Here is a 27,999-nt window from a genome sequence, read left to right as displayed (position 1 = left end):
CTCCTGAACCAGCAGCGGGCAGATATTCCCAGGAATATGTTCGAGGAAGATGCGCTCGAAAATTGGGCAGTTGGTGTGCTCACCCATGAGCGTGAGCATCTCATCCATCAATTCCATCAGGGACCTGTCCCCCAGGGCGTCGAGGTACAGCACCCGAGCAGCCCGCTGGTGTCTGGATTGTCCGAGGGACCCCAGTAAGCACTCGTTTGATGGTCTCGTACTTGTCCTCGGCCAGTGGCTGCTGAACAACGTGCAGCACGTGTCTGGCGGTGGGCTGGTCCAGGGCAGCGACCACATGGTAGAATTTTGTCGTGTCGGACCAAATCTGGCGGAGGTGAAACTGGGTCTCCACGTGGCCGAACCAGGTCTCCGGCTCCTGAACCCAGAATTCAGGCAGCTTTACGACTATAGTTCTTATCCCAGGCTCGCTTATGATGGGTTCAAAGACGTTTGAACCAGTTGGGGTCACCAATTGTAGTGGCGGCTACATTGCTCCTGCAATAACACAAACCAGACGGGTTGAGCTCAGTGAGCAGATTAGTTTATTGCAGGCTGCTGGGCTGCACTTATACTCCCAGCCCGGACCTGGCTGAGAACCGCGCTGGAGTACGCTGACGTCACCTGGGCGTCACATGGTCCCCCAGCGCGGGTTTCTGAGCCCCGTGCTGGATTGAAGGGAAACACCCAACTGCACCACTTTGGCCGGCTGCCCCGCCGCGTGGCTTACAAGCGGGGCCGGTTCGCCTGCCTTGTGGTGAGCTGCCATAACTCATTATTTTCTACACACAGATCCTGTTGTCCATTCAAACCCATAAATGCAAAAATTTAACACGATCTTAAGGGCAGCAACTTATTGTTCATTTTCCTTTCCCTTTCGGACATTTTCTTCCATGCTTTGATACCATGGTTCAATCTTGGTGTTTGCCATCATGTCACTGAATGCCTCCAGACCTTCCATAACCCGGAGAACTCCATAGACAGCCTGCAAGGAAGGATAAGAGAAATTCTTGGAGACAGACTTACAGACCAGAGAGATTATACTTAACAGGACAAATGGGTAGGGTCGAGCCCTCTTCTCTCCAGTGGACAAAAATAAAAAGAGGCCATATTAGATATCAAAGAACCAAGAGGGTAGATGTAGAGAAAGTAGTTAGGGGGAATGGACTGAAAATTTACCAAGCCAATTCCTGGGATGGTGGGTCTGTCGAATGAGGTGAGATTCAGAAAGGTGGGCCTTGTTTCTCTATAATTTAGAATCAGAGGTGTCTTCATTGTAACATTCAACATTCTTACAGGGCTCAACAGGATTGATAGTGAGAAAATATTTTTTATGGCTAAGGAGTCTAGAAATAGGCATCACAACATCAAAATAACTTCTCCTAGATTGGTGGTGGGGGAGGGGGTTGGTCATGGGATTGGTGAATCTTTAAATTATATACTCTTAAAGATTGTGGAGCTTTGTTGTATAAAAAACATATCGACAACTTTTTAGATTATTAAAAAATGAAGGAATATCAAAAGAGTACTGAAAATTTGGTATTTTTGTAAAGATCAGGCAATGATCTTATTCAATCCGAGTCACACTCCCTCACTCACATGTCTGTCCATGGCCTGATGTACTATCCCACTCTGACCACCCACAGATTGGAGGACCAACACCTTATTTTCTGTTTGGGCACCCTCCAGCCAGATGGCATTAACATTGATTTATTGCTGTCCATTAAACCGGCTTGCCTTCCCAGCCATCCCTCCTTCCCCTTACTGCTGCTAAGCCCTCCATCTTTTCTCCACCTATCATCTCCCACCCCCACTCTTTTGTTCAGATGCCTGCTGGCATTTTCTCATACTTTGATGAAGGGCTCAAGCCCGAAACGTCGGTTCTGTATCTTTACCTTTGCTACATAAAGGGCACTGTTTGACCTGCTGAGCTTCTCCAGCATTTTGTGTTTTTTAACTTCAACCACAGTGTCTACAGATATTTTTCATTTTATTTGCTGGCAGAAAGGCTCAAGTTCTGATTTTCACCCATTTGAGTAGTAGGCAAAACAAAAAAGAATATTTAATTTAAAAAAAAAGTGGACATACAGCACAGTAACAGGCCTTTTCAGCCCACGAGCCCGTGCAGTTCAAATACCCCAATTAACCTACACTGCCCATATTTATTGATGGGTGAGAGGAATCTGGAATCTGAAGGAAATTCACACAGACACGGGGAGAAAATACATATTCCTTACACACAGCGGCAGATTTGAACATGGGTCGCTGGCACTGTAATAGAATTGCACTAACTGCTATACTAACCATGCTGCCCTTGTATGTATGGACAACATGGAAGTAGAAATTAGATACTGCATACTCTAACATTTAGCCTGAAACTGTGTCGTTGAGTTTCTAGTGAAAATTGCATGGGATAGAATAAATAAATAAGTGGATTGGGGATTACAGAACCAGGTCCACCCAAACCGTCTCCTATATTTTAATTTGCTATCAGTATTTCCTTCCTTTCCCCCTCATCCATCTTCCTTTTAAATGCTCCATGCCATTTACCGCAATCACTTCCTATGGAAGGGAGTTCAGCATTCTCACCATTCTCAGTCAAAAATTTCAGCTGAATTCCAAAGTTGCTTTAATTATAATCATCTTCTATATCTGTTCCTCATCTACAAGTATCATCTATCAACATTTCTGTTATAAGTTAGACCCCTATCTGTTATTCTTTTACCCTCTTCCTTTCCAGAGAAAAGAGTGACAGTCCATTCAAACATTCTTGGAAGATATGATCTTAGCTGTGGTAGCAAGGTACCCAATCCAAAATTAATTCTCTCACCAAATCAGCTAGGTTGGGTACGTTTCCACCCATAAACGGCCTATGTTTGCCAACAGCAGCCACCCATTCATCGACTGCTTTGTACAGATCCTGCCGTACATCATCATGAAGTTTGTGTCTGAAAGCAGCAAGAGAAGAGGTTTAACACGTTCTTGTAAGACAAGGCACAAAGTCAAAAAGGAAAATGAGAACTTCATTCATAACAAAAAAATCTTAAGAATGTGATGTAAGTACTTCAGGTAGAATCCAGGTGCCTAGACTGATTAAATACTCCAAAGAATCAAAGGCACATACCTTGACTTGAGCCTTTTACTGATAAAAAACATGGCAGCTGCTCCAAAATACTTGGCAAAAAATCCTTCAAACGTACTAAATTTCCCCTCCCGTACAATGTAGTCAAAAGACTGTAAGGCTTCTCCAGGTGTGCGGTAGACATTGGGGGAAATGAGGTGAACCAGCCAGTCATCAACCCACTTGCGCCATTTCATTTCTTCCCTGCAAAGAAAAGCACCAATACAAGTTAATAGCAAAGTACATCCAATAGCTGAAGCTGAAATAGTTAATCACCATGATCATGAGTCATAGCCTAAATGATGTGTGGGGTGAGAAATTGGCCTACCTCCCCTCCAATAATTCAGTGGTAATAGGAAGGGTACAAGTATACAATGTGTGCATTTAATAAATCACCTTCAAAAGTAGTCAGAAGTGAACTCCTGCACATTGCCTGGTGTACTCCTCCTTCCTTTCAAGTGCACAATGATGGCACTACCAAGTTACACCCCAGACTGATCAAATGTACACAGCCAAGAAATGAAATGGGCAATATCAAACCTCCAGTTTCACTTACTTTCTAGCCTCTGTACTGGGGTAGTATTGATGTTCATCCAAGCCCTCAAGCATCACCCAGTACTTGTTGTTGTATTCAGTGATCTCCTTTCCTTTTTCATCTTTTGTTTTCATCTCCGGGTAGTACAATATCACTTTATTTAGATTTTTGTCCCTGAATATTTGAAAGGGAGCAAGATGAAAAGAGCAATTAAAATGCTATGATAATGACTAAAGCATAATATCAGCAATTTTTTTAAGAACATGCATTGGTGTGGAGATTGAGATGGCTGATCTTCTCTTCTTGAAAACAGTGCCAAGGGATCTTTGTGAAGTGGCAGAATTGGCTTTGTTTTCTCAATTCAGAGGGAGCACTTCTGCAGTTCTCCCTCAATGCTTCTCTGCAGCACAAGCCCAGACACTTTGCTGGTGTACGATGGAACCTTCTGCCTTTGTGCCCACCCCCCCCCACCATGTTGTTATCCTTAGAAAAAAATCCGAGGAACTTTATTCCCTTTCCATGTAAAGCTAGGTGGAAAATATCAGAAATCAATGGCATATGTTGAAGAGAAACCTATCAAAAACTAGTTTCCAATTGTGTGCAAGAGCGAAAGAAAATCTTTTAAGTGTGGGAGGGATACAGAAAGGGTATTGAGTCTGCCTAAATGAGTGAAGGATTATCCTGTACAGGTCCAGGACAAGAGCAGGTCTGCCACCTCATGCAAGTATATTTGTATATATAAATGGTGAAAATGCCAAGAGTGTTTCTAACACTAGAGCATAGGAAGAGAGAGCCCTGGTTTTAAATTATAAAATGAAAACATTTACAGTAAAATCCCCATTATCTGGCACCTAAGGGGATCGCGGGAGTTGGATATGCAAATTTTCCATTTGACTGAGACTCACTCTTAAAATGCCTAACAAATTTACCTGCTTTAAGAATACATTGTTTAAATGACAAAAGAGGGCAAAAGGTAATTTAAAAAAAAAATCAGTATTATAGTCTTTATGTAAAGTTCACCGTAATCACACAATTCCCACACATTTTTTGTAAGAATACAAAATTTAAATTCGAACCCCAGTCACTGGCGCTGTAACAGTGTTGCACTAGCCGCTACGCTAACCGTGCCGCCAACATAATTAAGCCTCTCCCCCAAGTTTACAGATAAAGCCTTACTAATATACTTAATATCAATAAAAATAAAGCTTCTTACAAAGCAGGGATAGGGAGCCACCTTAGGAGAGTCATCCTAGTGGCAAGTGGCTTCAACTGGCCCTTCATCCAGGTGTCCCAGTTAGGCCCTTAGCGTAACCCACCTCACCTCCACGCTAGTGTCCTGGTTCAACTCTTGGTGCAACCCAACTCACCTTCAAGCCAGTGTCCTGGTCAGGCCTTTCGCGCAACTCAATTAACCTCCACATTAGTGTCCCAGTCAGGCCCTCGGGCTGACAACCCAACTCACCGCCAGTTTCCTACTGGCAGAGCGTGGAGTAAGCTGCTTTCAGGCACTCCTCCAACCTTTTTAACTATATCTCACTTTTGACCAGCCGTGTAACCTTTATTCGAAAAAAAAGAGGATCTTTTGTTCAATTTATGAAGAGGTTTGTTACAAGAAGTGGTGTACCTTTTGCAGAAGGCAAGGAGGGAAAATATGGAAAGAAGAACGAAGAATCTAAGGACACCGAGCACCAATATCTCTCTATTATGGAATCAATGTCTAGAGTGGAAAAAATTGTGCTTGATTTGAGAGATTCATTTAAAGAGACTAATACACAGATTTTAGATGTTAAAAAGAATTTAAGGTTTGGATGACGTAGTGGGAAAACTGGAAAAAGTATCTGATATACATAGTAACAATTCTAAAGAAGTTTAACAAGAATTTAAAGGAAGTTACAGATTTGTTGGAGAAATACAGATAAAAATATATTGATTTGGAAAGCAAGAATCGAAGATTGAATTTGAGAATTTTTGGACTGCCAGAAAACCTCGATTCAGACAATTCGCTGGAATTTTTTTTCAACATGCTGGGAGAGATATTTAAGGGGATTTTGAAGAATTCCTCCAATCTTGGACCGCGCACATCATGCATTGAAACAAAAAACATCTGAAGAGAGACCACGAGCAGTTATATGTTTTCATTATTTTTAGACCAAGGAGGCAGTTGTACATTCACTTCGTGGAAGATTACCCACAAAACGTTATTAATGAAAAAGGCAAATTCAAAGAAGTAAAATGGCTGAGCTCTACAAACGGAAATGCAGACTTTCCCTCTGCTTTCTTGCACGTTTGAGGATCTTTTCACAGGATGGTCAACCAATGTTGTTGAATTCCCCAGAGGCCAGATGGAAGTTCCTCCAAGAAAAACTTGTTTTACAACCAACCTGAATCTATGGAGTTGGCTGTTTGATCTGTTATAATTAATAAGCTTGAACTGTTAAATAGAGGTCAGATTGCATTGTGGCGCTGCTGCCAGTTTAAATTGAGCTGTTTGATTTAATATGCTTCTTTCTTTCTTTTTCTCTTCCTTGATGTTATTTATAATTAAGGTGATTTGTGGATATTAGTTGATTAGTTGTTGTCTTGTGTATTTTGAATTGAAAAATAGAATTTGAAACTAGATTCCTTTCATCTATTTTAAAACCATCTTACCTCTTTCTTTTCTTTTTTTAATTAAACTGATGTGTACTGTAAGTATTGTTACTCCAGAATGGTGGAACATTCTTCTACTTTTTAGATCTTAAGACAACTGTGGTTATAATTCCAGTGTTTATGGATATCAATTTGAAAATTGTTTAGTTTTTGTATTCATCCTGCTGGATTCAAGGCCACACATTGGTTGACACCCAAAATCTAAGGCATACGGCCTTTGACCTTCAAACTAGATATTGCCAAGCACAGAACAGACAGGAATGTGGGCAAAGTTGCAGTTTTATTTCAGATTGTAAAATGCACACATTTTTAACCCTAGAGATAAAAGATTGACAGATATCTGAATAGACAGGTGTATTAAACATTATGGGGAGAAGGCAGGGAGTTGGACAGAGTGGCAGAATGCATCAGCTCGTGTTGGAAGGCCAGAGCAGATTTTACAGGCTGAATGGCCTACTGTTCTTATGTCTTATGGTCTTGCATTGAAAAAGATCTTGTTTATGTATGTACAAGATATTGAATGTTAACACAAATACAGCAAGCAACCATTAAACTAGATTATTTTATTATTTTTTCTTTTCTGCTGTGAGAGACAGAATTAAATATAATTTTGGAGACTTGTCAGTTTGAGACCAGGGATTAGATTAGATGTCGATTAGGTGCATTGCGGAACTGTTCAACGATGGAAGGAGGGTGGGTGCTTTTCTAGATTTGTTTTATTGTATTTGGGTAGCTGTGAGAGTTCACTTCTAAATATAAATCTGTTCCATATTTTGGTTTTGGCCATTTTTCAGGTTTCTCTGCCAAATCTTTACTTTTACATTTTTAAATAAACTTCTAAATGGATGTCAAAATTATAACTTTGTTTCTTTGAATGTTAATGGTTTGAACCATCCAATTAAATGAAAAGAAATGTTTCAAGCCAATATTATCTTTGCGCAAGAGACAAAGAGGACAAAAATTGGTTTTTCAAATTCTGGAGAGGTTTTCAATTTCATTCCCTGTCTCAGTTTAAAGTTAAAGGTGTATCGATCTTTATTGACTCTAAAGTTCCATTTTTGCATTTTAAAATGATTATGGATATCGTTACAGGTGCATTAAATAATTTTTAAAAAGTCACATCGGTTAATATATATGTGCCTAATGTTGATGATCCAGATTTTTTTTTTTAAAGAAGGTGTTTGTTCTTTACCGAATCGAAATGTCTACTGATAATGGGTAGAGATTTTAACTGTTGTCTTAATCCAATGGTCTTCCCCTAATCAGACACTTCCTAATAGATCTGCTACTTTTATTAACTCTTTTCTGATTGATTATAGATTGGTTAATATATGAAGGTTTTTATATCCTAAGGACAAAGGGTTCTCTTTTTTTTAAACCTCATGTTTATCATAATTATTCTAGGATTGATTATTTCTTATTGATACTCATCTGGTTCCTTTGGTAAGGGACTGTATATATGATGTCATTACTGTGACTGATCATGCACCCTTGAAACTCTCTTTTAAATTTTCTGATATTACCAGAACTCAACAGTGGCAGTTCAATTTGACTTTACTTCAAGATGAGAAGTTTTTTAGACTTTATGAAGGAACAAACCTCATGTTTTTTAAAAACAAACTCAACTGAGGGAATTTCAAACCTAATAGTTTGGGATACAGTTTAGGCATACCTGTGAGAACAGGTACTTTCTTATTCAGCAGGGTTAAGGATATGAATGAAAGAACAGTTGTTATTACTGAATAAAAAAATTAAAGAAATTGATAGAGAATACTTGGGGAAACCTAATATGGATCTCTATAAGGAAAGAGTAGAACTCCAAACACAATATGATTTATTATTAACATATCATATTGAGAGACAATTGTTTAAATCAAAAATCCAGTTTTATGTACATGAAGATAAATCAGGTAAATTATTAGCTGGACAATTAAAGGCAACTATGGCTAAATAACAGATTTGTAAAGGTGGTGGCAATATGGTACAAGATCAAGATGAAATTAATAAGGCATTTCATGATTTCAATTAATCTCAATTTCCTAACAATACCATAAGTATGGATAGATTCCTGCAACTACTGAATACTCTAAGATTTCTTCTAATAATCAACTTTTATTGGATGTTCTAATATCAGAAATGGAAATTTTCAAAGCTATTTCCTCATCAATCCGGCAAAGCTCCAGACATGGGCAGTTATACTGTTGAGTTTTTTTTTATGTCTTGCTAACATACAAACACCTTGATTGTGCAGGTGTTTAACGATTCTGTATCCCTTGGAACTTTGCCAGACATTTTATGAAGCTTCAATTTCATTAATTCCTATAGACCAATATCATTGTTGAATGTTGATTGCAAAATTCTTTTTATGATTTTAGCTTTTAGATTGGAAAATATTCTTCCTCAGACAATTTCTATGGATCAAACAGGATTTAAAAGAATAATTATTCACATTTTAATATCTGTACGTTAATGAATATTATTTACTCTCCATTGACTGAAATTTCAGAATGTATAGCATTGTTAGATGCAGGAAAGACTTTCAATTGAGTGGAATGGAACTATTTGTTCAAAGTTTTAGAAAGATTAAATTTCAGTCCTGGTTTTATTTCATTAATTAATTTGATCTATCATATTCCTGTTGCTGCTGTAATTACTAATAATCAAAAAAAATCCTCTTTTTTAAAAAAAAAAATCTGTTTCAAGGAACTAGACAGGGTTGTCCATTAAGTCCTTTATTATTTAACCTTGCCTTGGAACCTTTAGAGATAGCACTTCGTGACTTCAGCGACATTCAGGGCATTAACTGATGTAATTTATAAGGTATCTCTATATGCAGATGATCTTTTAACATACATTTCAATTCAGCATTTTTTCAGGATATAAATTGAATCGCCACAAGAATGAACTATTTCCAATGAATATGCATGTTAAAGAACATTTTACATATCTTGGAGATTAAGATCACGAAAAAATTTAAAGATTTATACAAATTTAATGTTCTCCCTTTGAATGACTATGTGAAACAAACACTTTCTAGATAGTCTCCATTGGCCATAATTTTAATAGGTCATATAAATGCTATCAAGATGATAATTTCACCCAAATTTTTGTATATATTTCAAGCAGTTCCAGTTTTTAGTCCTCAATCATTTTTTGATAATATCAACATCAAAATTTCCTCTTTTATATGAAATAATAAGAATAAGTAAATTTCATTTGCAGAAATTAAAGAAAGATGGTGATATGGCTTTACTTAATCTTAGATTTTATTATTGGGCAGTTAATATCCGATATATTATTTTCTGGGGATATTATTCTGACAAACCAGTATGCCCTCATTGGACAGATTTGGAATTGAAATCTGTACAGAAAAATCTGTTTAGAAAAAAATTAGAAGTTGCTCTTTTTTAAAGAGACTTGGCATCCTTTTATAAACTATTTTCGTATGAGTTAATCTGTATTTTGTCTTCACCTTCCAGATCGTTTTGGTTTTCTGTTGGTTTTTTTATTGGTAAGGACCAGAAAAATAGTTTGTATTGATCTGTTGTCGTGAAGTTTCAGTTTTCTTTTTTTTTTATTGTTGTTTCTTTTTTGTTTATTTTGATAAGTTAGATGGGGTTTTAACATAATTTTTTCCCCTATTTTTTGAATATTCCAAATTGAGGAGAAATTTGTTGACATATTCAATATGTTATAATGTTATAAGTTGTACTATGTATTTCAATATATTGATGTTTCTGTTTTTACTATTCAATTTTACATTGTATTCTATCATGTATTGTCTACTATATTTAATAAAAAGATTGGAAAAGAAAGAAGACTCACCACCACGCAAGTGTGACAGCAAAAAGGAATGTGTGAGCAATGAGGATCATTGCTAGTTCAGGAGGCAAACCTGTGCGAGTCCAACGAAGTCTCAGTGATCACCCGCGGGGTCCATCCAGCCAGTCTTATTAATTTGAAATCATTTACTTATTTCCTCAAAATTTTTTTGCTGGTTGTTTGAGTTTCCAATTGACTGAATGTTGGACAATGGGAATGTTATTGTATGATTAGAATGGGGAAATAAAACGAATAACCAGAGAGGTGGAATTTTTCTTCAGAATAAAATGTTGAAACTGAACACTCAAAAAAACAAATAATATGATTGCCAATAGCCACTTCTGATTTACCTGGACACTAAATATGTCTTTATAGCACTGATGATAACAGAGGAATCGTTAATTTGCTGAAAAAAAGAAAAGAAAAATGGTTACACGCTGTTTATTGCACAAATAGTTGACAACCACATACCTAGTGGCTTTCAAACTTTTTCTTTCCACTCACATACCACTTTAAGTAATCTCTCTGCCATAGGTGCTTGGTGATTAGTAAGGGATTACGTAAGGTGGTATGTGAGTGGAAGGAAAAAGTTTGAAAGCCACTATTTTAATCGTACCTAATTGACTCATGATGTGCACGGTTTCATAACTCCAAAGGAAATGGGTCAATGACAATTTTTCTTAACCAAAATATTTCAGTAAAAAATGGGACTAGAGCTGTGGTTCTCAACCTTTTCCCCCCTACTCACATACCACCTTAAGTAATTCCTTACTAATCACAGAGAACCTATGGCATACGGATTACTTAAAGTGGTATGTGAGTGGAAAGAAAAAGGTTGAAACCACTGCTCCACACTAACTTCAATAAACCTCTTTCATTCACTTGTTGGGTTTCAATTAAAAAATGTCTGAAATATTTATTACACACAAAATAAATATGGTAGAAAGGGAAAAGGGTTGGATGAAGTGAAAGGATTGAAATGGAAAAGAAACAGGATATGGGAAAGAACAGAGGCATACATTTGGATAACACATCAGCACACTTCGTAAGTGACCAACCCAAAATGTGGACTCTTCTTGAATGCTGCCAAACGTGCTAAGTGCTTCTATCATTTTGTTTACATTTCTTAAATATTTCATATTGCTTTGCACACAATTAATCACAGTACTTTGTTATGTTACACCCCATGTCAGCGAGATGGCCAGTTACATTGGGCACTGCTAAACTTTCCAATAAACCAGAGAGTTGATTGAAAGAGGATGTTATCCAGTACAGGGCAAGAGCTAGCTGGTCTAGTCTGCACAATGCACATCCAAATGGAGTTGCAGATGGTTTAAGAGCTCATTGTAAAAACAAAAACTTATGCATTGCAATATTTCCATGTTACTGCACTCAAATATCAGCCGAAATTATATGCCTAGTGTCGCTATAAGTTACAACAAATTCCCACATACAGAGCACCATCAAATCTTTGAAAATACTTGTTTTCCAAGGTTGTATAACTCATGGGGAAATGCAAATATAAATTCTACACATTTTATTTATTCAGAAAAATAGTAGAGAAAGAGCATATGAACACAAAAGTGAGAATAGGTCAGTGGGTCCAAAAACTGCCTCACTATTCTATATGATCATGGCTGATCTTCTACAGGCCTCATTTCCTCTTCTGGATCAGTTCCCCATTAGCCTCAATTGCCTGATTAATTTTGTTTTTAAAACTCTTTCCTCTTTAAAATGTGCCCTGTGTTCTCATTTCCACAAATATCTGAGGTGAGGAATTCCAGAGATTGTGCATAGAAGGGAGGTGAAGGGAAATTTTTTTTAAGCCTATGACTTTGTCACATGCAATAAATTGCCTGGTGCGTGGTGAAAGCAGAGAGTGCAAAACCCCTAAAAACTGAAATGGTTCGACACTTGAACAAGAAACTAAAAAAAAGGACAAGTGGAAGAATAGGGGAGCAAGAAAATGACATAGCCCTTTCACAGATGGTGAATGTCTTGTGTTCTGCATGCTTTTATCATACAAAACTTATCTGAACATTGAAGATGTAACCTGTCACAAGGAATCAAGATCTAAGTATTAGACTGATGACTTGGATTTTTTAAAAATCCCATGGCATTTGAGAAAATTAGTGAATACAATTCAATTTATTTATTGAATATTAAAGTTTGTGGGCAATTTAACGTATTTTGTGCATTATAAAGGATTCTGGAACTTTTGCTGTAAAAGTTGGTTGGACCAAAATGCAAAGGATTATGGGACTGTAGCTGTAGAAATAACTCTGAAATAATGTTTTTTAGAAGTGCTGTCAAATAACACACAGTCGTAAAGCCTGTGTTATCTGCGTCAAGAAGGGGAGTATGAGCTGCAACATTCCACAGCTGTGTAAGGAGTTGTAAATCTGACGGGCGAAGAATAAGTGATTAGAGATAAGTAACTGAGTCTTTGTAAGTTACTGATTGAATGATCAAGGTAACTGTTTCGAATTCCATTTTAATGAACAAATGTGTAAAGCTGTTTCCAATGAGAAAAAAACATGTGAAACAACACAAGGCACCCATCGAACTGACTATATAACTCGACAATTCTTTGAGAATGGACTCAGCACGAGTAAAGAGTGACCCTTCTCTCCCCTCACATTACTGCAGTTGAAGTAATAAACTGTTTGTATTTTAAACTGGTTCTGTGGTTCTCTGTTGTATTCTTTATTCACAGATTTATTCACAGAGCTGACAGAGTAAATTACTCCAAACATTTTAAAACATCCACAGTCATGACTAATTTGGTTCCAAAACAATAATCAAGTTCATTTCCATCTTACTCTACAGATACTGCCATTTACTTTTGCTTCTAATTGAGTAAACTACTTTGATCTCCTCCATACAGTATTTGGGAAACCAAACCTCTTGATTGAGGTGGCTGATTTGTTCAGTCTCCACAGGTGTCCCCTAGTTTCCAATTACCCATCACTTTAATCCCCCATTGTACTCCTACTTTCAACAATGGCTTTGGTCTCCTTTAGCACTCCAGCAAATCTCAGCACAGGTTTGAGGACAGCACTCTGTCTTCCGTCCAGGCACATTGTCAGCTTCCAGACCAAACGATTTAATAGAATTAGATGTTCCACCTTATAATTCTACATTCAACTTTTTTTTTCCCCTCTAACCATTTCTGATAATTTTAGAGTTCATTCACATATTCATAAGAAGTTACGAAACAGGAGTAGGCTGCTCTGCCACTCAATAAAATCATGGCTGATTTCGCCATTGTCTCAGCTCTGCTTTTCCCCATAACCCTTAATTCCCCAACTATTAAAAGAATATCTTGGTTAAATTTAATGAGGGGCCTCTACTGCTTTATTGGGTCACGAATTCCACAGATTCACAACTCTCTGGGAACAGTTCCTCCTCATTTGTCTTAAATCTACTCCCAAATTTTGAGGCTCCTTCTTTCCATCTTTTGCTCGACGCCCTCTTTCCACCATAGGAATAAAATGTGAAAAAGATCATGCTTAGTATTTTGAGTTTATATCCCCTTTGACCCAGATCTGTGCCGACTCACCACTTTCTCTCCATTCTCCCCAATCAAAATTGGAACCTTTCGATAGCTGGAAAACGTTATCTCTTTCCGTAAAATCGGGTTGACCTCCACAATTTCATAGGGCAGGGAGTGGAAATCGAGGAATGCCCGGACTTTACTGCAGAAAGGGCATGTCTTGTACTGATATAAAGTTAAAGACAGGTGAACACTGGAATCCTGCAACAGACAGACAAAAAGGGGGTGAATGCTGTTTGAAACGCCCATCAAAGAGAAGCCCTAGCTACTGAATCACCCACACGGATGACCCAATGGTACTTGTGCAATCTTGCCGAGGGCCAATTAGTCGTTCAATTTGCTGCATTGTAATAGTGAACAAACTTGCAAGGGCTGGAGAAGCTGGCGTTTGCAATGTCGATTGAGAGACGGAGATATCGGCCAGGACAATGCGATGTCTCCCTTCTATGCGATTGTGCCGCTTTGCCGGATCTTTTCTGCCCGGTTTGATACCCCTCGAGTGTTAAAGGCTCGTGTCTGTCACTCCGATTTTCCGAAACCTGCGCAGGATATTTTTAAACTGGAAATCTATTTGCCGCAGCAAAATGCGTGACGTTTTAATCTGACCACGTCGTGACGCGAATTGAATTATGGCTTGAAATGCAAACGACTTCAGTGCTGTTAACACTCGTCGGCTCTTTTGAAGGGCTCCACCGTGCTTTCCCCGCCCTTAGTGCCGCGCCTCGCTTCGCTCTTTACCTTTGGGCGCGGGTGCTGAGCCTGATGCCGCCCGACACAGTGCTTGGCCGTCTGGTACAGCCCCAGCGTTCCACCCAACACAAAGGCAAAGCTCAGCGCAGCGTTGCCAACTCTCAACACCCCGGTCAGGTCCCTCTGCAAAGCCCGGCCGTGACCATACCACCTCCGGCCAGGCTGCAACACCAAAGACTGCCATTGGCAGACCTTTCGAGCCGCTGCAAACCGAGTCCAACACCGCCTCGCACCCATAGAGGAAGCTGCCATCTTTACTGTAGGTCAGGCAGGGCTGCTGTTGCGCTGCAGTGATTAGAGGTGAACTCAATCGACCCAATGCCAATTTCCCCCTTTGGAAACTACAAAACATACTTTCTGGTCGATCGGCTTCTAACTAAACAAGAACAATGCTGACAAATTAATTGTCCAACTTAAAATCACTTTTCAAATGGAAATATGGCTGTGAAACCTGATAAATAAAACCTGCTATTTGCATTCGTAAACTACTTGCGACACCTGCCTGTTGTTTTTTTTCCGCGATTTGTGTACAAGACCCTTCCATCGAAACGGCTCCAAATTCTGATCTCTCCCTCCATTAGTGAGGGAAACTGGACCCTGTCACATTTGTGGCCCGAAACGTGACATTGATAGCACCATCAACACAAGATTTACCCGTTGAACATCGGCGTGTATTTATTTCTCTGCTTCCATTATTGTATCATTCCGCGCCTGGATACATCGCGCGCATGCCCTCTGGCCTCCGCTCAGGTTAACAGCTCAACCTCTATCTGCATACATTCATTACCGTGACATCCCTCCTTTCACCGGAAATATCTTTATGTGTCTTTTCCTTTCAATCTGTGCATATCTTGCATGAATATCACCGAACATAATACATTGCTGTATTTCTTTCTGTTTAAATGCAAACACTTTAACACTATCAATAGCATTTTTCTGCCTTCCAAACCAACAAAAGCAACATCAAATTCCCCCTTCACAAAATGTAACGTGACCAAATGTAATATAATGGCTCAACATTACTTCTGTACTTATACTAATACAATGGTCACCTCATATGCAAAATGTAAATGTTTAAAATTATACGCCCCACATATTTCCTTCCCCTTTATTTTTCATGACTTTTTTTTTCCATTCTATAAAACCACATATTGTCGGACTCTGGCTTTAACTTACTCTTAATTTTAGTCTATGTGTAGTCTGAGTCCAGCGCGTTCTTTGAATGAAGTGATAGGAGAAGGTATTCGGTTCAACAGTCAGTTTATTACACAGCACAGCACAGCACAAGAATAAAACTTAACAGAGCTCTGGGTCAGTCTGTTAGTTCATAGGTCACCTGCCAGTGAGCTACTCCCCGAGACTGACCCCTATTGTCCAGTTGGCACAGTTTATATAGGTCAATCTTATCACACAGAACAAAAGTTGTTTTCCCTGCTAGATCTTTTTGCATAAGGGTTATCACAAGTCATCTCCTGTTTTGCAGATTTCTGGGGTGTAGCATTCCCATGTTAATCCTCCAGGCCAGACTATCCTGTTGTTTAGATCTGAAATTAATTCATCCCCAGATATTTCTAATCACCATTTGGTCCCTGTCTGGCCAATTTCTGCTGTTCTCTTTAACACCTCCTCGTGCCTTAATCTTCCTCCTAGACTGGTTTTCCATTCCCTTTGATTCTTGTGGGCCATTCTTTGTTCTGATCTGGCCTGTGTCTCCTGTGCTACTTCCCACCTCCTTCAGTTGAGCATTCCTCCTAAATCGTTTTATGCATATCCTCTCCCTGTATCTTGGGAGCAGCCAATTTTGTTCAGCCAACTTTGCTCCATGCTGTGACAGCCACTTAGCCACATTCCTCTTTCCCTGACTCATGCAGTACAAATGAACTTATTGATTAATCATTTATTTCATAATGTTTTAACCCCTAGATTCCAACAATATTTAAATTCCAATACTTTGGTTTTTTTTCACTTAATACCAAATAGTCGACCAAAACAAAATGCAATTCTTACAGCGCTCATACATGTACTTTATGATGTATTTATCAAAATCACTGTCCAAATGTTCCCATTATCATTCCTCTTCATGCATCAAAATACTTCTGATTGTTGGTTACTGCTACTGATGGTCCAAAGTCAAACCGCGTCAAGTATAAAATAAATGTTCGGCGCACAGTTTTCTTTTTCTAATAACGCTAAACACGACAAAACAGCGATGATCCAGGTAATCATAGTACAACTTCGCAAAGGTCTCTTTCTCGGAGTTCGCGATGGTTTCCTTCCTGACATCCACATATACGCATTCACTGCGTGTTTCACAAGGGCAGCGTTCAGCGTACACCCTTTACATTATTTCTTTTTTTTCACAATCACCACACATTTCCACTTTTCCTTGGTGTGTATCATTACTACGCTTCCACTGAATCAATGCACTTTTTTTTTCTTCATTGAAACTCATTCCAACTATCACAAACTTTCACTTTCATTATAGTGCGGGCACGATTAGAAATATGGCACAAAATCTTAATATCGCTTAGGTGGTTTCCTTTCCCTTCTCAGCCTTCCTGCAATGCTACTGTCACAACTTGGTTGCTCACCCTCAGCACCGGAAATACTGCTCGCTATGGCCTCTGTTGTTTCTGGTACTCTGGCCACTTCATTGGGAAAACTGGTAACACCCTCTGGAAGGTCGTCTGGTCCCTCAGGTTGAGCAACTCGTACTGGATTTCCAATCACCGCTCTGGATTGGTACTTTTTGACACCAGACACGTTTCTTTTGTAGAGGACTCCAGCTGGAGACCTGATTGTCACCATACTGCCGCTTCTGGATACAACAGTGTAGGGTTGATGGTAATAAGGTGTGTCTAGCTTACCACCACTCTCTTGCCTCACAAGAACATTATCTCCAGGCATAATGTCTGAGTACCTGGTACCACACCTCGAAGCTGCATCCAGCTTTGCTGCCCCCTTCTTTTCAGCATCGTGGTCCCTCATCATCTGGTCGTCCCTGATTTCCTTCAGTTCGGGCATTTCTGTGCAGATTTTCCTCCCAAAGAGTACTTCTGCTGGACTTTTTCCTGTGGTTGCATGAGGGGTTGCCCAATAGACAGCTACATAGGATAGCAATGCTTCTCTCCAGTTCTGTCCTTCTGCATGAGCGATCCGTAGTTGTTTTTCGATGGACTGATTTTGTCTCTCTACTTCTCCATTGGCTTGCGGCCATTTAGGAGTTACTTTGTGATGGTGGATGCCTGTGGTCCTCATATATTCAGCAAATGTCTCTGAGATGAACTGTGGACCATTGTCAGAGTATAGTGTAACAGGCAATCCATGTCTCGCAAAGATCTCTGCCAATGCTTGTATCGTTTTTTCAGTGGTCGTTGACCTCATCACAGAGTACTCATAGTATCTGCTGTAATAGTCCACCACCACCATGATTGACTCGCCAATTGGTAAAGGTTCGAGAAAGTCAACAGCTACATCGACCCACGGTCCTGTCAGGAGTTGCGTACTCTGGATCGGCTCTAGGGGATTACTCCTACTTGTGAATTGACACCCATGGCAGGTTTTGACAAATTTCTCCACTTCTTTATCACAACCTGGCCACCATACTTTACACCTGAGGTTTTGCTTGGTACCAACAATACCTAGGTGTCCTTCATGAGCTAATGATACGATCTTCGCTCTCAACCTCTATGGTATCACCAATCTACAACCTCTCAACACACACTGCCCGATGCAACAAAGTTCGTCTCTAATGGGAACATATGCCTTGTGAGTGCACTTGTCCCATTGTCCACTTTGGATACATTCTCTAACTTCCATGAGTTCTGGGTCATGTTCAGACTCTCTCTCGACTTCCCTCGTTGTCACAGCTCCCAGTGTCAACTGGATAGCTACGAAGTGTACAGAGCTCTCTGCTTCTGTCCCCAGTTCTGACTTGGATTGTGGGCATCCATCTTTCAACAATCTGGACAGGGGATCAGCAATGTTTGCTTTCCCAGCAATGTGGACTACACTGTGCTTGTATGGTTGGAGTCTGAGCACCCATCATTCTATCCTGGCACACGGTTTGGACCTGGCGGCGTAGATCACCTCCAAAGGTTTATGGTCCGTGATGAGTTCAAATTCAATGCCATACAAATATGCATGGAATCTCTCGCAGGCCCATACATGTCTGAGTGCTTCTTTCTCTGTCTGAGAATATCTCCTTTCAACGTCTGTCAAAGATCTGCTGGCACAGACAATGATTCTTGGTCCCTCATCATGCGTCTGGACCAACATGGCTCCTAAACCAACAGGGCTAGCATCCACTATGACTTTGGTTGGTGCATCCGGATCATAATACCCAAGAGTCTCGGCATTCGTCAGACTTTGTTTCAGAGCTGTGAATGCTTCCTTCTGCTCAGGGCCAAAATGGAATGGTACACCTTTCCTGGTTAGTTTCCTCAGTGGTTCTACCAGTGTAGCAAAGTTAGGGATGAACTTTGCGCAATAATTGACCAATCCCAAGAAACTCCTCATCTCCTTTGCATTCTGGGGTTCACATGCATCGGCAACAGTTTTCACCTTGGCATCAGCTAGGTTCAGTCCTTCCCGTGTTAGCCTGTGTCCCATGAAGTCCATCTCTGAGACACCGATCTGGCACTTGTCTCCATTCACAGTAAGGCTTGCCCCTTGTAGTCTGGATAGCACAAGCCTCAACCGTCTGTCATGCTCTTCCTGTTACTCCTTAGTACTGGGTGACTCCTTCTCCGGTCCCATCTCATGATGTTTTACCTAACAGGAGTACAAGGACACCTCCCCTTCTTGTTACTGCCCTGTACAGGGCAGTATGATGTCAGACATTTAGAGATGTCTAAATGGACTATGATGTCATCATAAATGTTGGCAACTCCAGGAATGCCTTGAATCACTCGATGGATTTCGTACTAGTAGATCTCAGGAGCTTCATTGATGCTGAACGATAGCCTCTTGTGCCGGTACAATCCACAGTGAGTCACAAATGTTGTCACGTCTCTGGATTCTGGGTCCAGCTCTCGTTGATGATAGCCCCATTTTAAATCAATTTTTGAGAACAACTGACTGGTTGTTAACTCCTGGAGTACTTCTTCTACTGTTGGTATTGTAAGGTAAAACATCATGAGATGGGAATGTGTAGGGAGTTACCCTGTACAGGGCAGTAACAAGAAGGGGAGGTGTCCTTGTACTCCTGTTAGGTAAAACATCATGAGATGGGACCGGAGAAGGAGTCACCCAGTACTAAGGAGTAACAGAATGCATCCTTGTACTTACAAGATAAGAGAGACATTGATGGATTGAGAGGCAGGAAGCTAGCAGGGAAAGGATAGCAACAGTTTTAGTCATTGGACAAGTAATGATATGATGATGTTCTAAGCATGTATCCAAGGGTATAAAAAATCACCATTTTGCTGATAACGGCAGAATGCATTCTCCGACTAACTTTGTTAGTCGCAAGTGTTACAATCCGGTAATAAAGAACAAAGAACCCTGATTTCGACTCAGCCTGGTGTTTGTCTCACTCATTCATGAACAAAGCAGACCTAACAATTTGGTGACCCCGACGTGATGGGTGAGTGAACACTGGACGACGGTTTCTGTTTTTTCTGACAATCATCTCAGCCGGCTGATAAAAAGGTCCAGAGAAGCCTGTTTTAACAAAATTCTCTTTTTTTTAAAAAATCTTTATGATTGTCAGTAAGAACTGGAGATCGGACAAATTAGACGACCACAATTGAAGGTCGCATGCCAGGATTGTAACACGTAAGTGATTACAGACAAGATAAAAGTCCTTAAGGTGTTTGAATGACATTTATTAAGTGCTTCGCAAGAAACTACTAGAGTTTAAAAGTCTTTATTGTGTCGTTGCAAAGTCCAATAGAGTGAGAAGGTGGTCTATAAACAATTGAGGACCTGAGTTTTCTGCCCTAAACTGGTTATTAAGAGGAGAAATCTCCCACGTGAAGGTTGGGCTTTGAAAGAAAACAAAGGTTCAGGCTTATTGGCCTCAATTGTATCTGAGAGACTGACTTATAAATGTCCGGTAGGTATGATAATGTCTGTACACTTGAGAAGTTAAGAATTTATTTCCCCAATTCGCCGTGGTGGAATACCACAGCAGACACTAGAGACCTTGAGACAACAAAAAAAGTACTCAGGGACGCCTGCCTGGTGAACAAGAACGACGACAGAAGGCTGCGACAGCTGTGTCCGGATCAGGTAGGAGATATTAATGAAAAAGTTGACAAACTCCTAAGAGACATCCAGTTTATTCGAAATACTTTTGATAAGTTAAATGAGGGTATTCCCAACATCACCAAGGAGATAAAGTTACGTAAATTCATAGATTGGTACAGGGAAACAGGACAAAAGTATAGCCCAAATATTTGGTTTTCTAGTTGTAATTTAACTTTCAGACCCCTTTGGGAAAACAGAGAGTGGAAAACGAGCAATCAGAGTATACAGGACAGTCTGAAGTCAATTGGAGGACAAGACTTCGAGACTGTTCCTTTAAAAGATATTAGTCATCCAGCTTGCAAGGGGACATTTTTAAAAGCAATTTTCGTTGACATAGATCCCCTAAACAGACAAAAACCTAAATTAAAACAGGCATTAGAAAGCGGTCCCGCAGCTATGGCTGTACAGTTGCCTGCTAAGACTTTTGACCAAGTTATTAAGGAAATTAATCAGGAATTAGAGGAGCGAAATACCAGTAATGCGGCATTGGAAAAACAAAAAATGCTCCGAAAATGTGTAGACCGCTGGAGGAAGAGGGGTTGGTTACCCGGGGGCACTGAGATGTTCCTGACAGGTGAGAGAAAAAAAAAAATTTTAAAACGTAGTGTCTTAGATAAGCTGGAAGAAACAAAACACAGAAGGGAAAGGAAAAGTGCCTGTTTCCAGTTTCCAGCCACGAAGTGTCCGGGTTTGCTCTCTCCCTCCCTCCTTTCACCCTCCCCCCTCTATCTTCTCTCCCCCTCTCTCTCTTCTCCCCCCCCTCCTCTCTCACCCACTCCCCCTCCCAATCCCAATCTGTGGCGGTGCTGCCCTGAAATCCCCAGGTTGGGCAGGGCAGAGAAATACAATTTGGTTTTAATTTTGTGCCCACAATTCCAGCTCCGCATCAAATGGGATCCTGTTTTATCCTCTCTCCCTCCCTTTTTCCCGCACCCCCACCATTGCGGGATCAGGGCAGACATTGTGGGCTGACGTGTAGCTCACTCGAGGTGGGAGGGAAGGAAGGAGTGATAGTTCCCAGTGGTGGGAGACCCAATCTGATCCAGACCAGTGATCACAGGATGAGAACCTTTTAAAACCTTTGAAACGAAAGTGTTAATCTGAAGACTTTTCTCCCAGTGGGGCCAGTGCAAGGCATTTTCTCTCTCTATCTCTTGTGCTCTGTGTATCTGCCTCTCTATCTCTTTCTCTCGCTATGCTCTCTCTCTCTCTCTCTCTCTCTCTCTCTCTCTCTCTCTCTGGCACCCCAGATGGGACACTGGAGTCACGTCCCTTATATTCAGATATTGAGACACTGGGGTGTGACAAGAACCACGGGAATAGGGACACATCAGACGAGGTACAGGCCCCTTTAATAAAAATAGAAGGGGGAGTAATAGATGTAGAGACCCCTCTGGAGTCCAAGAAAATAGAAAAGGAGTTAGAGATACAGAAATGGAACATGAAAAAGGTTCAGGATAACATTAAAAACTTAAACAGAGATATTAATGTGCTGGGGCAGATCAGTGAGGATCAAAAAGAATTAATGGTAGGTATATTTAAGGAAGTGGAAAAGATAACTACAACACTGTCAGGAGAAATTAAAGCTGAAGGAATGGTAATAGGAGTAAAGGACGAAAAGTGTAGTACAGATGAGGAAACGAGATACGATCCACCATGGGAGGAAAGTAAAAGGAAAAGACTCGGGAGGGAGAAAAATAGACATGCCTACCTGGACATAGTTAGAACAAAAGAGAAAGATGTGAAACAACTAAACTATGGCCGAAAAGATTATCTTAGAGATGAACGTGACCAATATACCTTTGACCCTGAGACATTGGAAGCTGATAGGGACAGTGACAGTGACGAAGAAGAGTCAGAACAAGGTGGGATAAATAAATGCATGCCAAGAGTAAAGAAGGAGCAGAAATCCCCAAAATTGAGATATCAATGCCCATTACTGATCACGGGACGGGGAACTCAAAAATATGTACCCTGGTCACGAATGGACTTAGAGAGTTTAATGAAAAAACTACCTCCGTTGAGTAATGGGGCTAGTCCATGGATTTCTTGTTTTGAGCGAGAAACCTGCCAAGAACAATTAGCACTCGCAGATGTCAGAACTATCATGATAAAATTAAAGGCAGAAGGGGCCCTGAAGCAAATAGAGAGAATTGTAAGAAGCAGTAAATTGGGGGATGAAATAGAATTTAACCCACTTCGGAATAAATTTTGGGAAGCACTTAGAGAAACATTTCCTACACCCTATAGTTTGGATGCCTTGGTAACCCTTCAACTAAAGGAAGGAGAGACTGCACACGAGTATTTCACTCGAGCATGGGACTTATGGGAAACAGGGACTGGAGAAAGACCCGACCACAGCCCCTTAGGAAGGGCTCACTTTCGTAATGGGATAATAAACGGACTACCTGCTACGGTTCAAGCAAAATTAAGGGACATTGTGGGATTAGAGACAATGTCAGAGGATTTGTGGAAAAGACACCTGACACATGCAATCAAACGACATCGTCAATCAGAGCATGCTAAGTCAGAAAGTGCGTCCCAGAAGGAGGTGGACAAAACAACCGATAAATTGGTGAGAGCCATAGAACATATAGGGGTTAAATTAGCGGCCCAACAGATAGTCCCAAAGGTCATGGGGCCAGTGATAAATCCGGGACCCCAAGTAAGAAATGGTTGGGAAAGACAGCTAGGTACAATGTATAGAGGGGAACATGCAGTATGCTGGTACTGCCAAAATCCTGGACACTACCAGCGGAACTGTCCGGAGGCTGGGAGAGCAAGGGGAAAAAGATTACCCTCTATTAGAGGCTATCGGGGAAGAGGAGGAAACTTAAGAGGACAAGCAAGGGGTAGGGGTGGACACATTGATGGGCCCCAGAGAATCGGGGGGTGGCAGAGTGATCAACAAGTCCAGGCACCTCAGTGTAATGACTATATTGAGGAAGGTGCTGAATTTGATTATTGAAGGTGCCCTGGAGAATCAAAAATCACGCCTCCCTGGGAGCCACCAAAAGTTTGGGGGACGGTAAATGGAGAAAAAATTGAATTTATGGTTGACACAGGGGCAGCAGTTACGACAGTGATTAAAAACCCCCAGGGAGCACATTTTCGGGCAAAACATTATCTACAATAGGATTCTCCGGGATAAGGGAAACACAGCCCTATACAGATAACATCGACATGACATTTGGACGACAAAGGGTTAAAACGCCTGTCCTGGTTGTGCCAAGTTGCCCCATTAATTTATTAGCAAGGGACATTCTTACCAAACTAGGAATAACCATACAATGTTCTGAGAAGGGCCTTTGGTTAACATACCCAGGGGATACAATAAGAAGGGGAGGACAGTTTATAGTAATGACCCCATCTAACGCTTCAGAAGTATTTTCTGGAGTCGGCTACTGTATGATGAACCAGGCCCAGGGCTGATTAAACAGTTTTTTGAGTGGAGGGCCAGTATTCCTCGGTATGGGGATTACCATTATCCACTAGATCCTATGCATGTTACATTAAACTACACCATCCACCCGGACCAGGAATATGAGGAGAGGTGGGACTCTCTAAAAGAAGGGAAGACAGAAACGATACATTGTCCATTTATCTTTGTAGGTAAGGAGGGAATAGCTGCTATGGTTGTCATGACAGAAGAACAAATGGAGTGGTTCTGCTTAGGAGTAGAAAGTGTGCCTCATGTGACCTTGGGTATTGACAAAGATCATCACGCTCGACAGCTGGGTCCGATGGTAAAGGAAGCGATAGGGTGTGAATACAGGCAGACAGAAATCCCGGGATATTCCACCTCGGAGGGAGGAAAATTTGTCAGACTGAATATTGAAGCATGGGACCAGGTAGTGAATGAGAAAGTAGAAAGAGACCGAGCCATAGAAGGAGAAAATATTGATCACAGAGACTCAGACAAATATCTTTCTAATCTGAGTCCACATATATGGACAACGGGGCCCTATGATGTGGGAGTAATAAAAGGAGAGGTATTTCTAGAATTGGCCAACCCCGGGCAGAAACCAATATGGAGAAAACAATACCGCTTGTCGCCCAGTCAGGAGGAGGGTATTAAAGGAACGATAGAAGGGTTAATGGAGTCAGGGGTTTTAAGGGCGGCACCTGACAGTATGTGGTACACGCCCATCATGCCTGTTCCCAAACCGGGTAGAAAAGACTGGAGGATGGTACACGACCTCCGGGAGATTAACTTGGCTACCAAGACCATCGGGAGACCAGTCCCAGACCCATATGTAGCACTTAGGGCTCTGAGTCCGGAGCACGAATACTATACTGTCATTGATCTGGCAAACGCATTCTTCTGCTTGAATTTAGCTGAGGAATGGCAAGACTGGTTAACTTTCACTTACCAAGCACATCGGTACACATACACTAGATTACCTCAGGGTTATAAGGACAGTCCAGGACTGTTCAATCAGGCCCTTAGCGAAATCCTAATGAAATTAAAGCTCCCGGAAGATGTTACACTGATTCAGTATGTAGACGACCTACTATTAGCAGGGAAAACGCCACATGGGTGCCTGACAGGGCAGCCAAACAGGTTACTGGTTATCATGAACATATACAGGGGATGATTTTGAGGTCCCATAACAAAAAAAATGAATCTGAAACTAAGGAGACTTGTAGCAGATTGAATGACTACACAGATGAGTTTTGTGGAGGAAGAGTGCTGTACAACTGGCTCCCCGCTAACTGGGATGGTCGGTGTGCTCTAGTAACCCTTAATGCGCCAGTGCTGATTGTCAAAATGCAGGAGGGAGACGAGGATTCCCTAGAATTGCGCCACACAGAGAGTTGGCTGTGGAGAAAAAGGAGGAGTGTTGGACTCTTGGGGCCGGGAGGAAGGAACCCTGATGGGGTATGGATTGATGCCATTGGCCAAGCCCGGAATATTCCGGACGAATTTAAATTAGCCGATGAGATTGCAGCTGGGTTTGAAAGCTTTCCTGTTTTTAGTGCAATATTTCCCATCACTGTAAATAAGAATGTTAATAGGATCAACCTTATTCACTATAATGTCCAGCGCCTTGCAAATTTGACCAGGGACGTTGTTGAGGCAATACATCAACAACTGTCAGAAACTTCCCTTATGACACTTCAGAATAGGATAGCGATTGATATGGTCCTGGCAGAGAAAGGTGGAGTGTGTGCTATGTTTGGAGATCTATGCTGCACTTCTATCTCTAATAACACAGGGCCAGATGGATCACTCACTAAGGGGTTAACGAAACTTAGGGCATTGGCGAAAGAATTAAAAGCCCAGTCTGGAGTCTCCAATCCTGTTTTATCCTGGTTACAGGGAGTGTTTGGGAGATGGAGCACATTGTTAGGACAACTTTTGCTGGGTTTGTTCATTTCTGTATCAATTTTTATCACTTGTGGCTGTTGTTGTATTCCATGCATTCGAACGCTGGTCACGAGGACCATAGAGAAAGCCTTTGCTGACCGTGATGAACTGCCTCCGAAATATCAAGCTGTGCAGGCTGTGGAGCAAGACTATCTCACATTACAGGAGGCGGAGAAAGTTGCTGAGATCGATCTGGAGTCTGAAGGGGAATGTGATGGGAAGGAGGGATTGTGAATTAGATTGTTACACATATAATTTTAACCTTGCTTGTAACCCAAATATTATAACATTGATTGTAACACAAACATTATTAATCAGATTGTAGAACAAGTATTATGAATTAGATTGTAGACCATATGTTAACTTGGGAATTTACTAATGTACGGGGGGTTAGCTAGTTTTTTGCTTGGGGGCAAATGGGATGAAACTTGTAAACGGGCAATGGGATCGGGGTGACGGATGGGGGGTGTACGCAAAGGAGGGTTGGGGGAGCCCTCGCCCACCAGCCGAACTGCCCTGTGAACAGAACCCGTATAGAGCTTGGCAATAATAGGCGAACTAATGTAACGCGGTGGTAGCATAGTCAGGGCGAGATTGTCCTCTAAAGAGGACAAAGGAGGGATTGTAAGGTAAAACATCATGAGATGGGAATGTGTAGGGAGTTACCCTGTACAGGGCAGTAACAAGAAGGGGAGGTGTCCTTGTACTCCTGTTAGGTAAAACATCATGAGATGGGACCGGAGAAGGAGTCACCCAGTACTAAGGAGTAACAGAATGCATCCTTGTACTTACAAGATAAGAGAGACATTGATGGATTGAGAGGCAGGAAGCTAGCAGGGAAAGGATAGCAACAGTTTTAGTCATTGGACAAGTAATGATATGATGATGTTCTAAGCATGTATCCAAGGGTATAAAAAATCACCATTTTGCTGATAACGGCAGAATGCATTCTCCGACTAACTTTGTTAGTCGCAAGTGTTACAATCTGGTAATAAAGAACAAAGAACCCTGATTTCGACTCAGCCTGGTGTTTGTCTCACTCATTCATGAACAAAGCAGACCTAACAGTATGGAGTGTCGTTCTCGAATTATAGCTTCATTGGCCATCCTCATATCAACACACAGTCTCATGTCACCATTTGGTTTGGGCACAATCACTACTGGGCTGACCCATTGCATTGAATGTTCTACAGGTTCAATAATGTCTTGCTCAATCAACTCTTTGATTTTGGCCTCGACTTTCTCACGAAGTCCAAATGGGGTTCTGCGCACTGGTTGCGCCTTGGGTTTGTCCACTGCTAGCTTTAGTTGTCGACCTTTCAGCTTTCCTACTCCCTGGAAAACTGCAGGGAATTCTTGCTTCATATCCTCGTATGACTGAATTGAATTAACACGAGCTCCAATATGAAGTATTGCCAGATCTTGCGCTGTGCGTCTACTCAGCAATAGTTCTCCCCTCTCGTCTATGACAACAAACTCTGCTTCGGTGTGCTTGTCACCAGCTTCAACAGTCGCAGTGAAACATCCAATGGTCTGCAATGGCTTAGTTGCTGTGTATGGATACAGTTTCTTTGAACACTTCTTTGACGTACAAATGATCTTTTTTTTTCAATTTCTCCCATAAGTGTCGGTCAATTACATTACTGTCACTGCCTGAGTCTACAATGACTGGAACTGTCACACCACCAATTATCACTGGGACTTTCTCATGATGGTCATCATTCAATGTAAACTGATAGTATTTCTGCCCATCCTGGTTGTTGTCATCATCGTCACTTTCTGGGTCACCTTCTATATGGCGAATAGTGCCTTGTTTTCTCTGTCCATAATTGCCTTTCTTTCCAGGAGACTTTCCTTTCGCCCAAGCTTTGCCCTTAGAAGCTGTACTCTTCCCATTCTGGTTTGCATTTGACTTGCTTTTGCACTTCTTTGCAAAGTGGTCTTGA

At 41.0% G+C, this 27,999-nt stretch overlaps 1 protein-coding gene across 3 annotated transcripts; it reads right to left on the bottom strand.

Annotated features, from left to right (window-relative positions):
• Positions 1 to 524: 524 nt before the first annotated feature.
• ptgesl (prostaglandin E synthase 2-like) lies at positions 525 to 15,078 on the bottom strand. Of its 3 annotated transcripts, none has more exons than XM_069918799.1 (7): positions 14,933 to 15,078; positions 13,687 to 13,881; positions 10,475 to 10,530; positions 3,675 to 3,827; positions 3,122 to 3,322; positions 2,828 to 2,945; positions 525 to 982 (listed from the first exon to the last, which is right to left on the bottom strand). In XM_069918799.1, the coding sequence occupies exons 1-7, from the start codon at positions 14,972 to 14,974 to the stop codon at positions 851 to 853; spliced, it is 897 nt and encodes a 298-aa protein (XP_069774900.1). In that variant the 5' UTR covers positions 14,975 to 15,078; the 3' UTR covers positions 525 to 850. The 3 variants fall into 3 exon arrangements, with proteins under 3 accessions (XP_069774900.1, XP_069774894.1, XP_069774910.1); XM_069918793.1 differs by lacking the exon at positions 14,933 to 15,078 and adding an exon at positions 14,419 to 14,703; XM_069918809.1 differs by lacking the exons at positions 10,475 to 10,530; positions 13,687 to 13,881; positions 14,933 to 15,078 and adding an exon at positions 10,128 to 10,398.
• Between the last annotated feature and the right edge of the window lie 12,921 nt (positions 15,079 to 27,999).

Source organism: Narcine bancroftii, chromosome 1 (genome assembly GCF_036971445.1).
Source record: "Narcine bancroftii isolate sNarBan1 chromosome 1, sNarBan1.hap1, whole genome shotgun sequence".
NCBI classification, from domain to species: Eukaryota; Metazoa; Chordata; class Chondrichthyes; order Torpediniformes; family Narcinidae; genus Narcine; species Narcine bancroftii.
Note: the sequence above shows the minus strand (reverse complement) of the source record. Positions and strands in the feature narration are given on the sequence as shown.